Below are 20,301 nucleotides of genomic sequence, written 5' to 3'. Positions count from 1 at the left end.
ATTTTTAAAGAGTGCACCTCTATTGGCTCCCAGCAGGGTCTCAGAGAAAACCTGTCTGTTAGGAACAATTTTACATGTACTTTATAGCAGCCAAAATGTTTTTGTAGGAGTGCACTATTGGAGACTGTCTGAAGGCCATCCCAAATCCTTACTGGTAATTAGAAACCTAGTGTGTAACAGTAATAACAGTAGCTGGTAACTCAGTGTTTTTACGTCCTGTCAGAAATATGGAGTCTTGTAATTTGTGAGCTTTAGCTTATTTGTTTAGCAGTATTCTTTAAGATTATAATAGGCTCCATATTGAAATGGTGAGACTACAAACAATGAGCCCCAAAAAGCCAAAAAAAGATTAAACTTCAAGAGAACAGCAAATGGTGAACATACCTTTTCTCCATTAAAGTTTTTATTCATTTATTTATATATTTATTTATTCATTCATTCATTTACATTTGTTTGCCAGGGAAGAACACTGATCCAACAAAGACCGAGTACAGGTTCAGCCTGGTTTACATCATAAAGTAACAAAACAGCATACAGTATCCAAATAAGAATTGTTTACATCTATGAGTAAGTGCAGGCAGTCTGACAAACAATATGCACATAGAATATTTAACAAACCAAGTATAGGTATAGTTGCATAAGAGGAATTGAAAAAGGGAGAAATGAATTAAAGTAGGATTAGAGGAAATGGTGGGATATGGGTAGCAGTTGCTATGTCAGGAAAGCTAACAGATACCAGTAAGATGATGGAGAAGACCAGACTGTGTGTAGTGGGTTTAAAGCACTTATGCTGTGCTAAGCTGAATCAGAATTAAGGATGAGTGTTAATTAGGTGTCTCAGGTTTATGGAAGGTAAAGGTACTGCACAGCTGAACAGTTGGCAGTATCGGTTTATGTTTCATGTCCTTTAGATGGACAGTTGCATTCAAACTGTTTTAGTAAGTATTGTTTGAACTGTGGCCCAAATGGGGAATAGTTTGTGTAATAAATTAAATCAGAAGGAGGTAACTATCACAGGTCTAAAGCCAGTACAGACATGCACTGGCAAGTAGAGTGCAGTCTGCGAGAAGGGGCTTGTGGGGAGGAATGCAATGCGGTCTGGCTTCTGAGGTTGGAGGTTTGATGGCAGTAAAAAGTTTTGAAGAGAGAGGGGAGGGATGCAAAGTTTGAGTATTTTGAAGAGTAAGGAACCATGAAGGAGACTTAAAGTGGCCTGTACTGCAAACCACCTAGCCTTTGAAAAGCTAAGGTATTTGTACTTATTCCATGGTGAGTTATTATGAGTCAACACATTCTATTATAGAGAGTATGAAGGGTGGCAGTGTTTTTAACAGAGACCATTGCAAATAAGGGGAGCACATACTCAAGTTGGGCAAGAAGGATGCCTTTTCTTATAGCATCCCTTCCTGGTTGTATGAGGAACTGAATTATTTTTTTGGCCCAGAAGAGTAGACTGTTGATCTTAGCTCTCAACTTTTGTATGTGCTCATGGAAGTATAGTGATTGGCCTAGCCAGATCCCGAAATATCTAAAGGGGGTGCTGGTTTCAGTGGGATTACAGATCCCCAAATATCTTAAGGAGGTGCTGGTTTCAATGGGATTATCACAGTCAGGGATATTAAAGGACTTTGGGAACTTAGATAACCTTTTATGGGTGCTAAATAATAAAGACTTTGTTTCGTTTTCTTTTTTTTTATGGGGGGGCGGTCTCATTGAGCAGTAGTTTATTGGAGTTTAGCTAGTGCTGTAGCTGAAGCATGTCCTTTTGAAGTTGAGATCAAACCTATAGATGACCATATCATCTGCATAAATAAGTAGTGGTAAGTGGGACAGGGCTAGTGAAAATTTGTTGATGAACATTGAAAATAGAGAAGGCCTTCATATCCCCTGATCTTATATATACTAACTCCAAAATTGCCATACCTCAGAGAAAAGGAAATATTCCAAGGGGCAGCAATCTCAGACTTAATGCATGTAAGTCCATATTTTCAGTTATTCAGTCTAAGACTCGCACTTAGGAGTCTCAGCACTCCAAATGGTTACCTAATAGTAAAGCAGTAGGGATCATTCTGATTTCTGTATGTCAAGAAACAGAGACAGTACTCTGTTTCATTATCCCAGGTGATGGGATGTGTTTACTAGATGAGCAACAGAGGCTGTATCAGCATATCTGGCTACCTTGAAATAAGGATGTAGGAAAGACTAAATAAAGGGCATCAAGCTAGTGAGAGAGAGAGGCCAGTACACTCTTCGCTCATTACTGGATTGAGGTACAAGTCCACTCTACGTTCAGTAACGCATCAAGAGTGACTAAAATTAAGAGACAGTTGATACTCATGGGGTGATTTGCCCTTTTTTTTGTTTGTTACTTTGTCAAGGCTGATCGGGTGGGTGCGTATGTGCAGAGTCTTGAGTTGGGAGTAAGGGAAGCTGGTCATTAAAAGGATGACCATTCCAACATCTTAAACCTGGCATTCCCTACTCATGATAAATGTTAGTGTGTCATTCTCATACACTTAAAATAAATATAATTTTAAATTGCTGTGAGCTGTTAGATACATAATTATTTAAATCTCACTTCTGACCTGTATGCAGCCACACTGGCATTACTGTCGAACTGCCTGGTTATGACAAAGGTGTGTAAACATTTGAAATGTGATGAGGAGTGTGTAAAGATTTGAAATATGAAAAAGAGTTACAGTGAAGCAGGAAATGTATTTCCTCTCCTTAGACACCAATTATTGGAAGAAGGTATGATGATTTGCAAGGATCTTCAGGTCGAGATGGGAAACCCAGTGCAATTGCAGTTACTCGCAGCACGTCATCAACATCATCTGGCTCCAACTCCAATGTTCTGGTACCAGTAAGCTGGAAAAGGCCTCAGTCCTCCCAAGTAAGAAAAGCTTATTAGCCAAGCTATTAAACTACATAATTAATGCATGAGAACTGCAGGGCATTCAGGGATCTCAAGGTGGATGTCTTAAGCTAGGGAAAACAAAGAGAAAATATGTTTTTAAAGTAATAGCCTGACAAAACATATCTCAGTAAATCTGATTTTGTTTTTCTTTTTCTCATCTCTATTTAGAAAAGAACAAGAGAAAAGTTGGTGCATGTTCTGACACTGTGTGGACAAGAAGTGGGCCTGAGCAAAAATCCCTCAGTAAGTCCAGTTGTGCAATGATTTCTGTTTTAATCTGACATCAAGAGTCAGGGTAGAGCTATCTGAGCCTTGTCACAGCTAAATGCTGCATATCAGAAGTGCTTGAATCTATTTAGGTAAATCAGTAGTACGTTTGTGTTGTAGGAAGAGCTCATGCAGAATGTGTGTAGCCACTTATTAATGTATTTGATGTAGTTGCAAGTACAGTACCTGTCACTCGTAAATAATTAATCAAAACTGTGAGTGCAGTAACAGAAGTAAATGCTTATTCATGTAGGAAAGCCCATATAGAGAAAAGATAGTACAAGCAGTATCCATAACTGTGTGTTTTCTGTGATCTGTTTGTCATAGGTGATTTTCTCTTCCTGTGGGGATCTTGATCTGATTGAGCATCAGGTCAGCTTGGTGTCATCAGATGAAGGTGGACGAGAGCAGGAAAACATGGATGATACTAACAGTGAACAACAGTTCCGAGTTTTCAGAGACTTTGACTTCCTGGATGTGGAACTGGAGGATGGAGAGGTAAATAAAGAAGCATGTATATCTGTTTTAAAGCTGTTGTGTTTACCTGTCTTGAATGAATGCCATGAATCTACAACAAATTGCTTTTGTCACTACATATAGTGAAGCAAACAAAATGTAATCAAAGACTATTTGTACATGTAAACTTGCGTGTGTGTGTGTGTTTCTGTCTGTCTCTACGTACAGACAGATTCATATATGCATGCATGCATGCATACATAGGGATAAAAAGATTTATTTATACTGTGTGTGTGTGTGTGTGTGTCTGTCTGTCTGTCTCTACATACAGACAGATAGATGCATATATGCATACATACATACATACATACATAGGGATAAAAAGATTTATTTATTGTGTGTGTGTTTCTGTCTGTCTGTCTCTACATACAGACAGATTCATATATGCATGCATAGGGATAAAAAGATTTATTTATACTGTGTGTGTGTGTGTGTGTGTGTGTGTGTGTGTGTGTGTGTGTGTGTGTGTGTGTGTGTGTGTGTGTGTGTGTGTGTGTGTGTGTGTGTCTGTCTGTCTGTCTGTCTCTACAAACAGACAGATAGATGCATATATGCATGCATACATACATACATAGGGATAAAAAGATTTATTTATTGTGTGTGTGTGTGTGTGTGTGTGTGTGTGTGTGTGTGTGTGTGTGTGTGTGTGTGTGTGTGTGTGTGTGTGTGAGAGAGAGAGAGAGAGAGAGAGAGAGAGGGCACACGCACATGGCTTTGTGAGTGTATGTATGTGTGCTGTGAATCAAATATTACCCAATTCTTAAAGGTAAATCAAACCCCCACACACACGTCGCTTCTACATGCTTTCAATCACTACTTTGATGTTTTGTCCTGATGAAATATGTAAAGCATTCTGCATATGGAAAACATGTGTCCACCAGAGTGTTCTGTACATGTTATAGACTTTCCATCCAGTGACATGAACTACATCATCAGAATTATCTAATCCCTGGCACTGACTGAATTAAAGCTACCTTTTAGTTTAGGATTTTACAGGTAAGCTGTTACATCTTTGGTGAATTGAGTGCCATCTATCAATCCATCCATCGATTTTCTACACCACTTGTTCTTGTCAAAAATGCTGTAGTAAAAGGTTGAGCAGGGAAGACCAGTCTTTTCTGTTCCAAGCAACAGTCCCCAGCTTATCCCATACAATCTTCAGGCATTCCCAGGCCACTTGACAAATATCTGTCCAGTGTGTCTTTGGCCTCCTTCCAAGCAGCTCTCCCTAGTACACTTCCCCTCGAGGTGACTAGGGTGCATCTTAACTAAGTTCCCAAACCACATCAATTGACTTCCCGTGATCCAGAGGACCAATGGCTCTACTCCAGAATCTTACTGCATTGCCATGCTCCTTACTCCTTAGTCTGTCAAAGAGAGTGAGGTCACCAACCCTACAAAAGAACCTCTCTGTCACTTATGTCCACAGGCTCATCCTTTTGTTTACTACCCAAAACTCATGACCATAGGTGAAGTTGGAGGTGCTTCATCATGACTGTCAGGTAGCATGCCCGCAGTACTACTGTCAAGGGGGATTTGGGCACTTATGCTGACAGATCACTATCATTTGACTATTACAGTTCCACAATAGTCAAGAAATCCTCATGTTTGGCCCAACTTCTTTGCAAAGGCATGTCCTCAAGAACTAAAAAAGACTAAGTTCCCCTCATATAGCCCATCACAGAATGTAATACTTTTTTGGTGTGGACCTCTCTAAGCTTATTGCTTAACTTGAGAGGCCACCTCAGAGGTCCTTACCTAAAAAGCTCATTAGACTCAGTCACTTAGTTACCCATGTAGACTGGTAACTGTTTCCATGTTCTTACTCACCCACTGACTCCTTCTAAATGATCTTTGTTTTGTTTTTTTGCCACATGAAAGGCACTGTCCTATCGTACCTTCTGCACCTGTGCAGATCCAATAGCCTATACTAACATGTATACAAAGGATCACAACCAACATAAGTACCTAACCCATCTCATTCCACACTTATGGAAACAGCTCCCCCCACATATCATGTAAAGCAGTAATCTGTTTGCTTTCAAAGTCAATCTCAATAACTGAATGGATAGTCCTAAATTCTCCCCCAGGTTATCCTGCATAACCTTTCTAGACAAAGGAAGTGAACACTAAAGAATTACATTGTAATTTAGGATACTTGTGTGGTTAGGCTCTTCATGGACCTAACAGTACCTTACCCATCTTCAACCTATAAGCCTATCAGTCACAGAAAAAAAAAGCATGCTAGATACATTACACAACACCTTCCAAGATATGTAGTAATCATCACCTCACAGTTAGAAGCCATTCATTTTCTTCCTTCAAAAAACTGTTTTGATACATATTTTGAAAGTAACAAAATTAATGTGAAGTTACAGTAGTCAAGCTTCATAAAGACCAGTAGGCCAAAAATTAGACAGTCTATAGTATGAACCTGCAAACCCCAGCTTGCCAGTCCAGAGGTACTGGCCTGTCTTCTGCACTACATTGAAGGATACATTAGCCATGACCTCCAAACAATATCCATTGCCTTAAGCAATTCTAACCAGATGTCATCCACATCATCCTGTGAACCTATGGAGTATGAAAGAGACCACAACCAATCAGGAAGCCAAGTTCCAAAACCAATGTTCCATGTAAAGGTAAAACCAATTATATCTAGTTGGAACCTCTCAGCCTCCTACTCAAGGTCTGGCTTCTTCCCTACCAGTGAAATGACATGCTTTATCACAAGGGCCAGTTTTCATTACCAAGGTCTATTCCATCTTAATGTGCTCCACTCCTGCCCAAAATATGGCAAACATCACACCCTCTCCCCATCCTCATCTTATGGGTAGTGAGCCCAGATGGCAGCTCCATGCAGATTTTTGAGCTGTGCTTGATCTGGGACTCTTTACCACCATTTGCTCACTGATGAACACCAAACTCCATGCCTCTTTCCAGAAGTGGGTGCTATATCCCCCTGTTGTAGGCAAGGCGTTGGATTCTTTAAATGAACCTAAATCACATGAGTCATAATTTTGTTTTACAGTTTGTCTGGTCTACCCCCACCCATTTGACCACTTTTTCAAGCACAACCCTACCAGAAGCAGAATGCTCCCAACAACATATCTGTAAGAATCACAAGGGCATGAAAACATGCAAATAGCAAGATCACAATCCTAGGAAGGTGTGTGTGTGTGTGTGTGTGTGTGTGTGTGTGTGTGTGTGTGTGTGTGTGTGTGTGTGTTTGTGTGTGTGTGTGTGTCTGTGTGTGTGTCTGTCTGTGTGTGTGTGTGTGTCTGTCTGTGTGTGTGCCAAAGTCACTCAAACACTGTAAAATCTGCAAGAAAAAAACAAGCCAAACTAGAGTTTTCAATGTCTAATACCTTAACCCTCCTGTAGAGGAGAACCATGGGATATGTGCTAATGACCCCTTAAGAACATGTGGTGTTTCAGCTACATGGCTACTAAATGCCCATTAATTTTTACTTTTTAAGTCTTTATGGGTACATTCAGGCCAATAAAGCCAAACCCCACAAGCTGCAGACATGCATGTTTCCACATTTTAGTGGATGACGCAGTGGTAGCATTGTCGCCTTACAGCAAAAGGTTCTCCAGTTTGATTCTCAGCTGGGGTGCCTTCTGTGCGGAGTCTGCATGTCCTCCCTGCATTCATGTGGGTTTTCTCCAAGTACTCCAGTTTCCTCCTATGTTACAAAGACATGTATCTGGAGTGTTTCTCCCTGGGCCTCCGCTGAAAATTGGCTTTGTTCCAAGTCGGACTTTCCCAGTAAACAAATGTTAAATAAATACCAGGACAATACCACTATAGAAGTTGTCCCACACACTAAATTACTAGGCATTATTATAGATGAAAACCTTAACTTTGACCTACACATAAACAATAACATCAAAAAAACACACCAAAAGCTTGGTATGCTCTACAGGCACCAACACTTTCATAGCATCTCTACTAGACAAATCATTGCAACTACCTTTTTATTACCCTCTCTTCTTTATGGTGCCCCTCTCCTCACTAATATCCGAAATTCTACAAAATCCAAACTTGCTATGTGTTACAACAGAATAGCAAAATTTGCCACCAAGGCCACATTCTCATCCCACCATTGTAAGTCACTGAAACAATTAGGGTGGCTGGAACTCCCCTACCATCTCTCATTCACCCAACTAACTACTGTGAACAAAATAATCTACAGACCCACAGACTATCCTGCTCTCTCAACTGTACTTGCCAAATACCATTCCAGCAGGCATCTAAGATCTGAAAATCATCTACTTCTAAAAGTAGATAAGCCCGCCTTACCTGCTGGTCAACTCCTCTATGCCTTCACCGTCGCCAAACTATGGAACTCACTTCCGCCTTCTATAAGAAACACAGGCAGCGCCACCACCTTCAAACAAATGCTGACAAATCATCTCAACTCTTCCTGGCTATGTTCCTGCTCTATAACCTAACCTCTTCACTCTCCTTATATGATTACTAAACTCCTATGTCTTTTGCTACTAGTGACTGATGATATTTTCTCCATATTTATTTTTATCTTCACTTGTTGATTCTGGTACAGTAATACTGATCTCTGTTTATACCAATCTGACTGAATTCATTGAATTCTGCTTTAATGTATATTTTCTGTATATATTGCTGTAATCAAACAAACTAGATTCCTGCTTTTACGTATATATTCTGTATATGTTACTATAGTTACTATCTGTAACACTGTTTCTGCTTCTGTACTAATTAATGTTTATATTTTTTTCTGTATCTCATTGGAGCTTTTCTCCCCGGGCCTCCACTGAAAATGGGCTCTTTTAGGCCCAGTGGACTTATCCCGGTAAACAAATGCAATAAATAAATAAAATAAATAAACTTCATCAAAACAGCATATTATATATATAGCTATGTAAAAAACTAGATAGATAGATAGATAGATAGATACACACACAGATATATTTATAGGTCTACTTCTAAATTTCAAACTTTCAAAACATCAAATTACATAAGGTCGACACCATAAGATTGACATTTTGAAACTTTGAACCATTTAAATGGAGATTGCCGTACTGTGCAGAACAGTATATTTACTGTTTTCCTCTCTATAGTGCGATCTCAGAGTTGGTATATTTAATTAGCAGTGCAGGAGGACTTGCCCCCTTGCAAAAACTTAAAAAAAAAGAATTTTTTGTTTTTATTTTTTTTTATTTAAATTTCGAAGTTTAAAACTTCAATCTTATGGTGTCAATCATAAGAAATTTGACATTTTGAAAATGTGTAATTTAGAAGTAGACCCATGTATTTTATATATATATATATATATATATATATATATATATATATATATATATATAATTTTTTTTTTGTTTATTTGACATTTGCTAATCGGGTTAGTCCAACTGAGCCAGGAGCCCATTTTCAGTGGAGACCTGAGGAGAAAAACTCCAGACAATTTACAGTCTTGCAAAATATAAAACAAATACAAAGTGGTCAAATGTACAAGCACATAACATAAATATACAAGATACAAATTCACAGCACAGTACTCGGTAATACGATGAAGATACCATTAGAAAAGTATACAATATATGAGATGTACTCTCAATTTTTAAACATGAGACATAGCATTAGAATGAATTGTGTTTTTATTACAGGTGGGAAATAAATTAAAATTACATGATGGAGAGAAAAAGACAAAAGAGGTAATAGATCAAAAAAGAATAGAATATGAGTAATTGAAATAGTTGCCGTGTGGGAGCATGACATGGGCAGGACCAAGTCTTTTGTAAATAGTGTTTCAGTTCTCATTTAAACAGGTGCCTGTGTGTGTGTGTGTGTGTGTGTGTGTGTGTGTGTGTGTGTGTGTGTGTGTGTGTGTGTGTGTGTGTGTGTGTGTGTGTGTGTGTGTGTGTGTGTGTGCGTGCGTGCGTGCGTGCGTGCGTGCGTGTGTGTGTGTGTGTGTGTGTGTGTGCAGAATTTGTAATAAAGGCATTGTTTATTAGACAACACAGCATGCAATGCAAATAAAGCTCCAAATTGACAGAGATCATGGTGTCCTGGTTAGACAGGAGTACAACAGTGCTTAATGTAGCTGCACAGAAGAAGTAAAAGGCAATCTAGATAAATAGCCACCCGGCAATAGCAGAGCAAAGCAACAGGCATCTGGTTCACAACCCCTGTATTCAATGTCCCTCCCCTGCCTGACAGAAAACTGGCGCAATAAATGTGTTGTGCAACAATGACTTTGCATCATTATACAAGCCATAGTAATGAATAAAGGGTTGATACTATGAATGTACCTGGCCACTAGCTTCCACCACCCTCAGTCCCTTTGGGTGTCCTTGTCAGAAAAGCCTGGACAGTATTGCATGGCACTGCTTTGATCCCTCATATGATAAACATGCACACCAAAGCTGGGGCGACAGTCACTAAATGTATATAGTCAGTGGTAATATAACACAAAGTATTATGAAATGTTACCTATAAATTATGGGTCTATATTACAAGATTGAAACTTTAGTTAATCAAATAACTAAAGATCGATCTTATAATATCAAAACCTAAAAATCTCGAACGGCCTATTTAACCCAGGGAAACACTTCTCTTGGCCGCATGAAAAAAAACTTTAAATCCCAAATCAAGTGGGGGGCTGTGCCCCCCACATCCCCCCTAACTAAATATACCAACTCCAAGATCACTCCAAATTGGAGAAAAGGGCATAATCCACATAACGCCCAAGGGAAGTGTTTCTCTGGGTTAAATCAGACGTTTGAGATTTTTAGGTTTCAATAGTACAAGATTGATCTTTAGCTATTCAGTTAACTAAAGTGTTGATCTTGTAATATAGACCCATAAATTATACACTTTACAGATACTGGTGAGTTTTGTGGACACCTTATCACAGTGTCTCTCACCTCCTTTCATCATCTCTGTGTGTTTCCAGTAGTGTTGGGTGAATTATCATGTGAGCCACTTGGGAAGCACAAGGACCTCTAAATCCACTGCATTCCTAGAGTGTTAAGCAGGTCACATGATACAGTATGACACAATATGTCTGTCAGTGGTGACACCAGCAGCATTTGTTGTTACAGGAGTCACTGCTAGATAAGCTGTTGTCAGTGAAAACTTCTGTGATGTGCACAAGGATGGCAAAGACTTCAGCAATATAATGCGGAGAGCTAAGGTTATGAGCTGCAAATGAGCTTCATTGTACAGCCCTGGGTTTGATTCCCTCTGGGTCACTCCTGGAAGGAAGCACTTATGCGTAGGTGGCTTTCCTTAGTAAAACATGATAAAAAAGATAACAAAGGTAAATTTTCTAGCTGTAAAAAAGCATCCATGCTGAAATATGCTGTAACTTTCTGTTCACAGTTTGTCAGGGCAGAGACCTAATGTGCAAATGTACAAAAACTAAGAAATTAGGGAGGTTAAATACATGTACCTATGAACCTATGTCATTGCCCTGAATATAATGTAGTATGTTTGACTAACTGCAAGCAGTTTTTCTTTGGAGAAAAACCTCTCGCAACATTTTTTTGATTTGTGTCAATGTGATACTTCCTGTGTCTTCTCTATGCTTACATCACTGGATGGGGAAGGGTAGGCAGTAGGTATGTCCTCAACATCGGACCTATTACACTTATGTTTTTGGAACTGCAGTGTGATATGTTGTACTATATTTCTGGCATATTTGGCAGATATTATAGGGTCTCCTGCAGCTGCCTGCAGTGCTGTGTTTGTGCACTCTGTCTTCTCAGATTGGCTCTGATACCAATTTGAAATATGCTTAGTGTGGACCAAGTCATGGACACAGCATGCAGATGCACTATTTTGCAAATGTAATAAGATTATAACATTATAGGTATGTTAATTTTAATAGTAATCTGGCTGTTCTGTGAGAAGACTTAGCGATGATAGTACTATATTCCTTTTTGGCACATTTCAGATGTATCAGGCCACCTAAAATAATACCGAATAAACAGAGGATAAGTTATTTTGGAAGTAAAATGGATATTCAACAGTTAAAAGGTGTTGATCATCTTATCACCATTTCTGTGCTTGTAAAACCTTTTTAAGCTGGACATTAAAACATTTTAAGTACATGTATGCCTCAAAAAATATGATACCAAGTGGCTTTGCCCAGTAACCAAGATGCCAAGGAAGGTAGACTGTTAAATAACATGATACTGTCTTAGCATGCTACATAATTTTCACATATGGTAATTAACAAAACAGTACCACAGGAATTAGGTCCAATGAATTATATACTTATAAAGGAAGTTCTTGTACAGTTCTAAGCAGTCAACGGTTTGATACTGGACACAGTCCGATTTCAGTTCCTGCTTACAGGCTGGACCATCCAAGTGTACAACCTAACGAATGCATCAAACAAATCTAATGACACTAAAATATTGGTAATTTCTGTCTATAGAAATACAGTATTTATTTTCTAACACTGAAGCTATGACTGCTATGATCCATATTTGTTGTAAAGTGTTTATACATTTGACATGAGCAATACACCAGCTATATTTGCTCTGCCTCATAAATGAGCAAAATAAATGTTGAATAAAGAAGAAAAAAATAGATGTCTCATATTTTAAACACATGCATTTTGCAAATAAGTACACAAATACAGTGATATGCTTCTGCAGTTACTGTAGAAAAAAACAAGTTACATAAATGTACAAATAGTTTATTTGCAGTGTTAATGTAAACAGTGTATTCTGTTTTGAACAAATATGCTCATTAATTTGTAATGAGAACTGAGTATGTCTTTTTCTTTGTTCTTCCTGCCATCTTTCAAGGAGTTACAGGTAAGATGTTAATTTAAGCAATTTAAAGATATTAGCTGACGCTATGTTGTTGTATGGCAGACCTGTGAAATGTTTAAATTAACCAACTCTAGTCTGTAGTCTGTATTATATGCATCAATTATGCCAGTACTAATTACCCAAAAATAACTTTCTATGAAGTGAAAGGGCTTTTCTGACGCTTCTGCAGTAAAATGAAAACACTAGAATCCAAAGAGAATTACTATTCTATGAAAAGGTTGTAAGAGTTATTACCCATGTATGTGGTTATCATGCTCTTTTAAGATCTCTACAACAATGTCAGTTTCAGTGGATGGGAAATTATGCTAATGAAGAAACTCAACTTATTTATCAAAAGTCCAAGTTACATTATGGAAAATGTAAAAGTGAATCAGTCTGAATCCCAGATCATGGAAGGGGTGCATTTCTTTCATCCAAGCTCAGAGATAAGAATAATTTGTAGAAGGGTTCAAGGAGCAGATCCTGCTAGGTGGCTGATGTAAAGTCAACCTAACAGAAATTACACCTGAAAAGTTATTGTCAGTGGGCCATTTTCATGGGTTCCTGGAAGTCCATTATTTGATTTTCCAAGATAAAGAAAGGAGCATTACTTTTCTGTAATATACATTATGTGACTGGAAAGGAAAACTACACTAAATGCTAGTGCTCTTCCGTTACTTCAGAATAATGAGTGTTGCAGTCTCCACTTATGATGTAAACAAATATGTGTGCTTAACGATACAGCTGTTTGTGTTTTGCATGCTACCTGGATTGATATGCATTCAAGTGTGCAGTTTCTTTGTTAAAGCTTAGCAGTCAAATGCAAACATAATTTCATATTTATGAAGTTATTAGTTGGTTTTATACCTCTGCAGTCTTGTTAAAAGTTGCTTGCAGCTGGTACAGATAAATGCACTTTTGCATGCCAAATCCAAATCAGCTTGTTCTGGTTTGTAAACTGCAATAAAGTTGTTATAAGGAAACAATGTAGCATGAAACAATTTCAGCAGATACTATAAAAAGGACTATAATTAAGGTTTACAATTATATATATATATATATATATTTCAACAAAATTACCTATTTGTGGTGCCCATTGCCAACATTTTTGTTCAACAGTTGCTCATTATGTGATAGAAAAAAACAGCTTTTCCAAGTTTAAGTCATTACCATTAGTTGATGCTTTCTGAAAAGTACATTTATAGTATTGTGGTACAGTATCACATCTACAATATACAGATGCAGATATATTTTTGTTACTTTGCCAAACATCTGTATGGGGCTTATATTGCCAGTCAAGTTAATAGAGATGAACAGCTTAAGGAATGAAGCTTTCTTTTTTAATTTGGTTAAATTTGCAATGGAAAGCATTATGTGATATAGTAAGCATGCCTGAGCAATCCTAATGCACATGCTCAGTGTCTACATTAAATTGTAAATTCTGTTGTATCCATTCTGCAGTGTTTAATTTGTTTTAAGCTAGTTCGTCTGTGTTTGGCATCTCTAGATGTAGGAAATTTTTATGTACTATGACAAAATTTAGTGCATGTATAAATGGATTTACCAGCATTATTACATCATGTTAGGCTGTGAGAACATTGGGCATTTTTTCAGATGTTGAAAGAAGACGTAAGGTAAGGATAAAAAAACACCATTAATCTCTGTTATTTCCAGAGTGCATATACATGAATTTGAAAATCATGTACAAGTGAAAATTATTGCAATAGGTTTTTAACCCATCTTTGTATTTACAAATGTGTGCCTGACTTTATATTATTTCTAAGTTGCATGTTTTGATTACCTTTCACCAAAATAACACATAATATAAAATGTGTTTGTTCAATAGCTAAGAAAGAAGGGGAATAGCAAATCAGTTATTGCTGATGTGAGAATGAGTCATTAAAAAGCAACCAGATATAAAGTACACAAAATGAAGAAATTTGTTTCATTTATGTATGCTTTTACACTGCATACATGGTTAGTATAGATAAACAATAGTCCAACACTATAGAATCCTTAAAATTGTAGGACATTTATTACCAAGCCTCTGACATAAATTCATATTACACATTTTGATGTACAACACGTCTTTAACTCTCTCTCTGGACCACATATGAAAATCTATACAGCACACATAGTACACTTCTTTTTTTCTACTATATAAACTACACATACATATAAAGCAATTGATTTAAATTAGAAAACAAATATTTGTTCTGACCATCACACATGAACAATATATTTTTGCAGAATCTCTTATGTACATCATCTTGTTATTCAAAATATAGCAGGGGTGCCCTTTAAACTAACTTAACTTTTTTTTAGGTCTGGTAGGACCTTCAGTCACATTAATTTCAGATATGCAGGCAGTTTATTTCAGATATGCAGGCTGTTTTTCACTGTTGTATTATCTTACTCTTTATAAATCCACTCTCTAAGCCTAATTTGTCAGTAAATTGTCATGGTCTGGCTGTACTACCTGAATAATTTGTCATCCAAAGATTTTGTGATTGCTCACATGTTGTCCCCTTTTTGTGTGTCTCATGCAATAATGTTGTCTTTACAGATGCATTTTCTGAATGTTTCCAACAAAGATTTTAAAATCTTTAGCTATGTCAATATTCTGAAAATATTTTAAAATGTTTCAAACCAGTTTCTGTTTAACTATGAGCTGTAAATGTTTAGATGCTTAGCTGAGTGAGTATGTGAATATGCATGCACATATCCTACAATGGACTGGTACCTCCTCAAGAATTAGTTTCCCCAACTTAAATCCATTAAGTGGGACAGGTTTCTGCTTCTCTATGATCCTGAATTAGATTATGTGGGAAATCAGAGTGTGAATGAAAAATAATGTTACGCAGCTTCTTAAAGTGAGGAGGAGTGAGGAAAACAGGAGAACATGTGGAGGCCATGAAATCTGAAATGTTCACAGACAAGGAGCTCCAGGGACAACCACAATGCTGCTAACATCTCCTCATTTTATAACTTATTTCAGTAAAACTATTTAGAAAAAATCATACACCAGCTTATTACAGTGACGTAAGTCTGGCACCCATAAAGATGACATATCTTACAATTTATAAAATACCATCTAAAATTAAAATCTTGTCTATCCTTTTGTATTACCCATATGCAGAAAAATGTAGAAAGAAGGTTTCATTTTGATAAGCCATTGAAGTTCTGTTCAACCTGTTATGCCATTTTGGCGTGACACAGTCTATTATAATAAAATGAGGCTGTTCTTTGCCATATGTTCCTCACATTAGGAGTCCTGGACGCTCAGCATGTATGGAAAGACAATGTGGTTTCCTTCCCTTAAATTACGATTAAAAACATTGGTATACTCTACCCTATAACAGCAAGCCTTGCTAAGATTGAACAAGTATCGCCTCCCCAGTAGAGGGCATTCCTAACAATATCATCAGGAGTCTGAAGAGGATTACATATTAAAGGTATATGTCACTGGGCTACAGTGATGTGATTTCAGAGATGGTGACATTAACAATTTCTGTAGCCGAGTTGGCATTAGTATTATTAGCATTATTATTATTTTTATTAGTATTATATTATTAGGATTGTTAGTAGTGTTAGTATTATTAGTAGTATTAGTATTATTAGGATTATTAGTAGTATTAGGATTATTAGTACTATTATATTATTAGAATTATTAGTAGTATTAGTAGTACTAGTATTATTTACTGATACGATAGATGATTATTTTCGTAAAATGGCTGCGCCTTGTGTGGCAGAGGCTACTCCGGCTCCCGGTGCATGTTTTTGTGTTTCTGTAAGACTGTATCAATTTCTCGTCATTTGGGAGTCTGTTTTGGGCTATTCAGGTGTGTGATATCATAGTTGAAATGTTGTTGGATGGTTCGGAGTGCTCTATTTGATTTGTTTTTGTTGGTGGTCATTGGTCCTATCACGTATATTAAGGCCTTGGAGAGTGCACCAAGTGCAGCTGGAGGTGCTGATTGTGAATTCCGGACTGCATTTGTTGGATCAGAGGATTGCTGCATTGGAGATGGTGTTGGAGATGGAACTGGTGATACTGGATGGAATTGGTGGCCCTGTGGTGGTGTGGATGGTGAAGATTGGGAGGTGACCATTGATCTGACAAGGGCAATTTAGGCCTTCATGTGGTGGCAGTTTGCCATACTGCAGTAGCCGTATCCCGACCTTTGTCTGTCTACCAGATTTGACTACTCCATGTGAACTTTTCTGTTTTCATAGGGACCAGACTGGGACTCAAGTTGTTGTCGGTTGGAGATGAGTTAGTGGCAATGAGTATGGTGATAATGGCTTGGCTGTAGTCACTGTCATGGAAGCTGTGTGCCTCTGACTCTTTGTTTATGTTTATTAATTCTGTGTTTATGTTTGTATATGTTGTACAATAGCTTATGTATATTTGGTTCTGTGTTTATGTTTGTATATGTTGTACATGAGCTTGGAGAAACGTAATTTCATTCAGCTGTGCACTTGCTGTATGGTCTGAATGACAATAAATGTTTTACTTGACTTGACTTAAAAACAGTCATACAGACTGTCTCTTCTTCAAGTGGTAGGTCTTTATCTTCCAGTTTTTCCTGTAAATCGAAATGCCCTTCCTTCCTTCTGTGGTCTACCTTTATTCCAATGTTATGTTCCCTCCAATCTAGAGATAACACCAAATATTTGTAAGTAGTTATAGACTTGCAAAGGAATGGTTGACAATCAAGCTTAACTTTCTTTCCTGCATGAGCCTAGAGCTCCACACTGGAGACAAGGATGCTCACATTTTACATCACTGTCATTTTGTAGCCAGGTTTTAGACAAAAATGCCGTGACATGGAGTTTCCACATGTTACATGTCCCTAGGCAAAGTTCATGTTATTTCAGAGCCTGTAAATTGCACAGTGTCCCTTGCAGAGACAGAGATTTCTATTTTGTTGGCCATTTGCGCAGATCTTTATCATGTGTTTGAAGAATGAAAATGTCGACTCACCTTTAGTCGACATGGAAATGTCGAAGCCACAGTTCATCGAACGGCCAAATCATCGATTTCTTTCCAAGAGAAAGAAATCGGTTGGCCATTCCATTACATCTGCCCTTTCCCTTGACTGTAGTGCGATCTCGGAGTTAGAATATTTAGTTAGGGGGGTAAAGCCCCCCCACTTAAAAGTGTTTGTTTTTTGGTGGTGTTAGTTGTTGGCCTACTGATTTCTTTCTCCTGGAAAGAAATTGGTGATTTGACCATTCGATGAACTGTGGGTTCGAGAGTTTCATGTTGACTATAGGTGAGTCAATGTTTTAATGTTCGATTATATAATATAGACCCATTTGTGCAGCTGAGATCATTCCCACTCTAAGTTCTATAACAAAAATATATAATAATAATAATTATGATGATGATGATGAGTGGAAAGCCTATCTAAACCTCAAAGCAATACTTAACCCCAGAAACATACAGAAGGCTGGCATATTCTTCTATCATCATATCATTGCACCAAAAAAGGGCAATTTCTTCGGGCCTTAATATTTTTGAGTAAGTAGTATGAAGGCGTGTAAAGAATGTGTGTAGTTCCAATTTCCTCTGGCCATTATGCATTTATAGTAATGACAGTGGAGTCTGAAATGCTGCCAGCAAAATATATATATATATATATATATATATATATATATATATATATATATATATATATATATAAATTATTAGTGTACATTTGTCTTTGGACACTCCTCCCAATCTCATCACATCAGCTCATTCTATTGTTCACTGAGAGTTCAACTGGGAAGTCCCTCCCCTTAGGACTCGTAAAGCTTGAGTTATCTTCTCTTTCACACCATCCCACTCACTTAGTATACACTGCAAATTTCAGAATATTAATCCTTTTTTTTTCCATATTATTTTAATATCTGTAACATCTGGGACTTGGTTACCAATCACTGATGAGCCTAGGAACTGCTTCTCGGGAATCAGCTTGGGATTAGTGCTTCTGTTTTGCTCCTAGTGAGAGAAGTAGAGGATAGACATTATTTCCAAGAGATCTCCAACAACTGGAAAGCCTGAAAATTGTGTCTTTGGGGTTATTGAATTAATGTTACTGATTTGCTCCTCATGAGTAAAGGAGCAGAGGAGCATTCGTTTCTGCTGGTCTCTAATAGGATATCGGGTACAGGACTTTACTGAGTGGCCTGGATGCAGTTTTGTTGAAAACCTCTTCAGGATCTTTGATTAGCTTGACTTTCTTTTGTATCCAACTAAGAGCAGACAGTACCAAGTGAACTGAACCCATAAACATCTGGGTTAATACTACTTCGAACCCATAAACATCTGGGTTAATACTACTTCGAACCCATAAATATCTGGGTTAATACTACTTTGAACCCATAAACATCTGGGTTAGTACTACTTTGAACCCATAAACATCTGGGTTAGTACTACTTCTCAGGAAGCAGCTTGGGGTTAGTGCTCTCTTCTTTTGAGAGGAGTATACATTAAATCATTTTAGAGTATTGTTGCTTTGGCCACTGCATTTTTAATTGTTGAATTCTGCATTCCTGCTATTGAAAGTGTTTACTGCTTGAGTTACTCTGCAAGTTGATTATTTCCTGTACTTTCAGTTGGTGATTACTGTTCAGGCAAATTATTTAGTGCTGTTCTAGTGTCTTTCAGTTATTTAAATTTCGAAGGGATAGGTCTGCACTCTATTGGCAATGGAGAGTCTCCTGGTCTCATTCTGTGCTGAAAATCACTGAGGAAGCCTTATGGTGTGATTATTGCGATTGGCCAAAGGGCTATTTTGTTTACTGTTTTTTTTTTCTGATCCAGTATAAAGGCATCATGTTTGCATGATGCTTGGCATTGTGTAGAGGTGGTTAGCAGTGCCCTATATTGATGAAGGTGCTTATAATTTAAATTTTCCTGTCAAACTACCTCTAAAATTTCCTTAGTACTTAGTTGCACAAAGAACAACTAGTTTGCCATCAAGGAGCACTGCTTTATGACTTTAGTCTCAGTCTTGATTCTTACCCAAGCTACCCATCTGTAAACCCCTCTTGTACTATCCCCCTGTAGGTCACATAATAAGGATCCACAACCATGGATATTCACTTTACTATCTCTGCAATCAGTTTGGTGGATTTGGGCATCCTGAGGCAATGTAGCAATTATCTCATGTTTACTGACAACCACCTAATACTTAAACAAACTAATACGGTATGTGAGAGATGTAGTTAGACAATGTAGTTACACAATGTTACTGGAGGCAAGTCTCTCACAATCAAACACGTCATCAGAAATAAAGACACTGCACCACCACACATAGTATGGATCAGACATATAGAATGATACATGCTGATGCTTTTAAATGTAATCTTCCTAAACCCCAAAGGCCTCGTAAATATTGCACTTACAGAAAGTATCCTCAGCAACCTCAAAAGCATTCTACCAGAGCAACATCCACCATGGCACATACAGCCATATCTCATGGCATTTCAACTTCTATGCCCATAAGGCAAACCACCACACAACCCAATATTTTGGTCATAGGAAACTCCTTTGTGAGGCACACAGATGTTCCACTCACCAGGCTGAGTGAGGAGAGAGTCATGGTTGGTTACCTACCAAGATCTGTCAAGTCACGCATACACTCATGTTATTGAACCACAAGTACCAGTATGACTAAGTCATAGTCCATGTGAGTGTGTACAACCTGAGACATACCTTCCTGAACTATATGAAGAGGAACATTATGGAGCCTTTGGACTATATGTCTCAGATCAGTATGAACCCAGTTTTAATCAGCATT

General features: G+C 37.8%; 1 protein-coding gene across 7 annotated transcripts in view; it reads left to right on the top strand.

The window, feature by feature from the left end:
* Nucleotides 1-20,301, top strand: part of FRY (FRY microtubule binding protein) — a 2,210,679-nt gene that overhangs the window by 1,933,169 nt on the left and 257,209 nt on the right. For 4 of the 7 annotated variants that reach the window (XM_044073230.1, XM_044073228.1, XM_044073233.1 and 1 more), the window contains exons 49-52: nucleotides 2,732-2,893; nucleotides 3,086-3,160; nucleotides 3,512-3,682; nucleotides 12,503-12,511. In XM_044073230.1, the coding sequence (XP_043929165.1) occupies nucleotides 2,732-2,893; nucleotides 3,086-3,160; nucleotides 3,512-3,682; nucleotides 12,503-12,511 (417 nt within the window). The remainder of the gene's footprint in view (nucleotides 1-2,731; nucleotides 2,894-3,085; nucleotides 3,161-3,511; nucleotides 3,683-12,502; nucleotides 12,512-20,301) is intronic. The other 3 variants (XM_044073229.1, XM_044073235.1, XM_044073234.1) reach the window with 1 other exon arrangement.

This window comes from Protopterus annectens, chromosome 5.part1 (assembly GCF_019279795.1).
Source record: "Protopterus annectens isolate FY-2018-M chromosome 5.part1, PAN1.0, whole genome shotgun sequence".
In the NCBI taxonomy this organism is placed as follows: domain Eukaryota; kingdom Metazoa; phylum Chordata; order Ceratodontiformes; family Protopteridae; genus Protopterus; species Protopterus annectens.
This window is presented reverse-complemented; position numbering and strand designations above follow the sequence as displayed.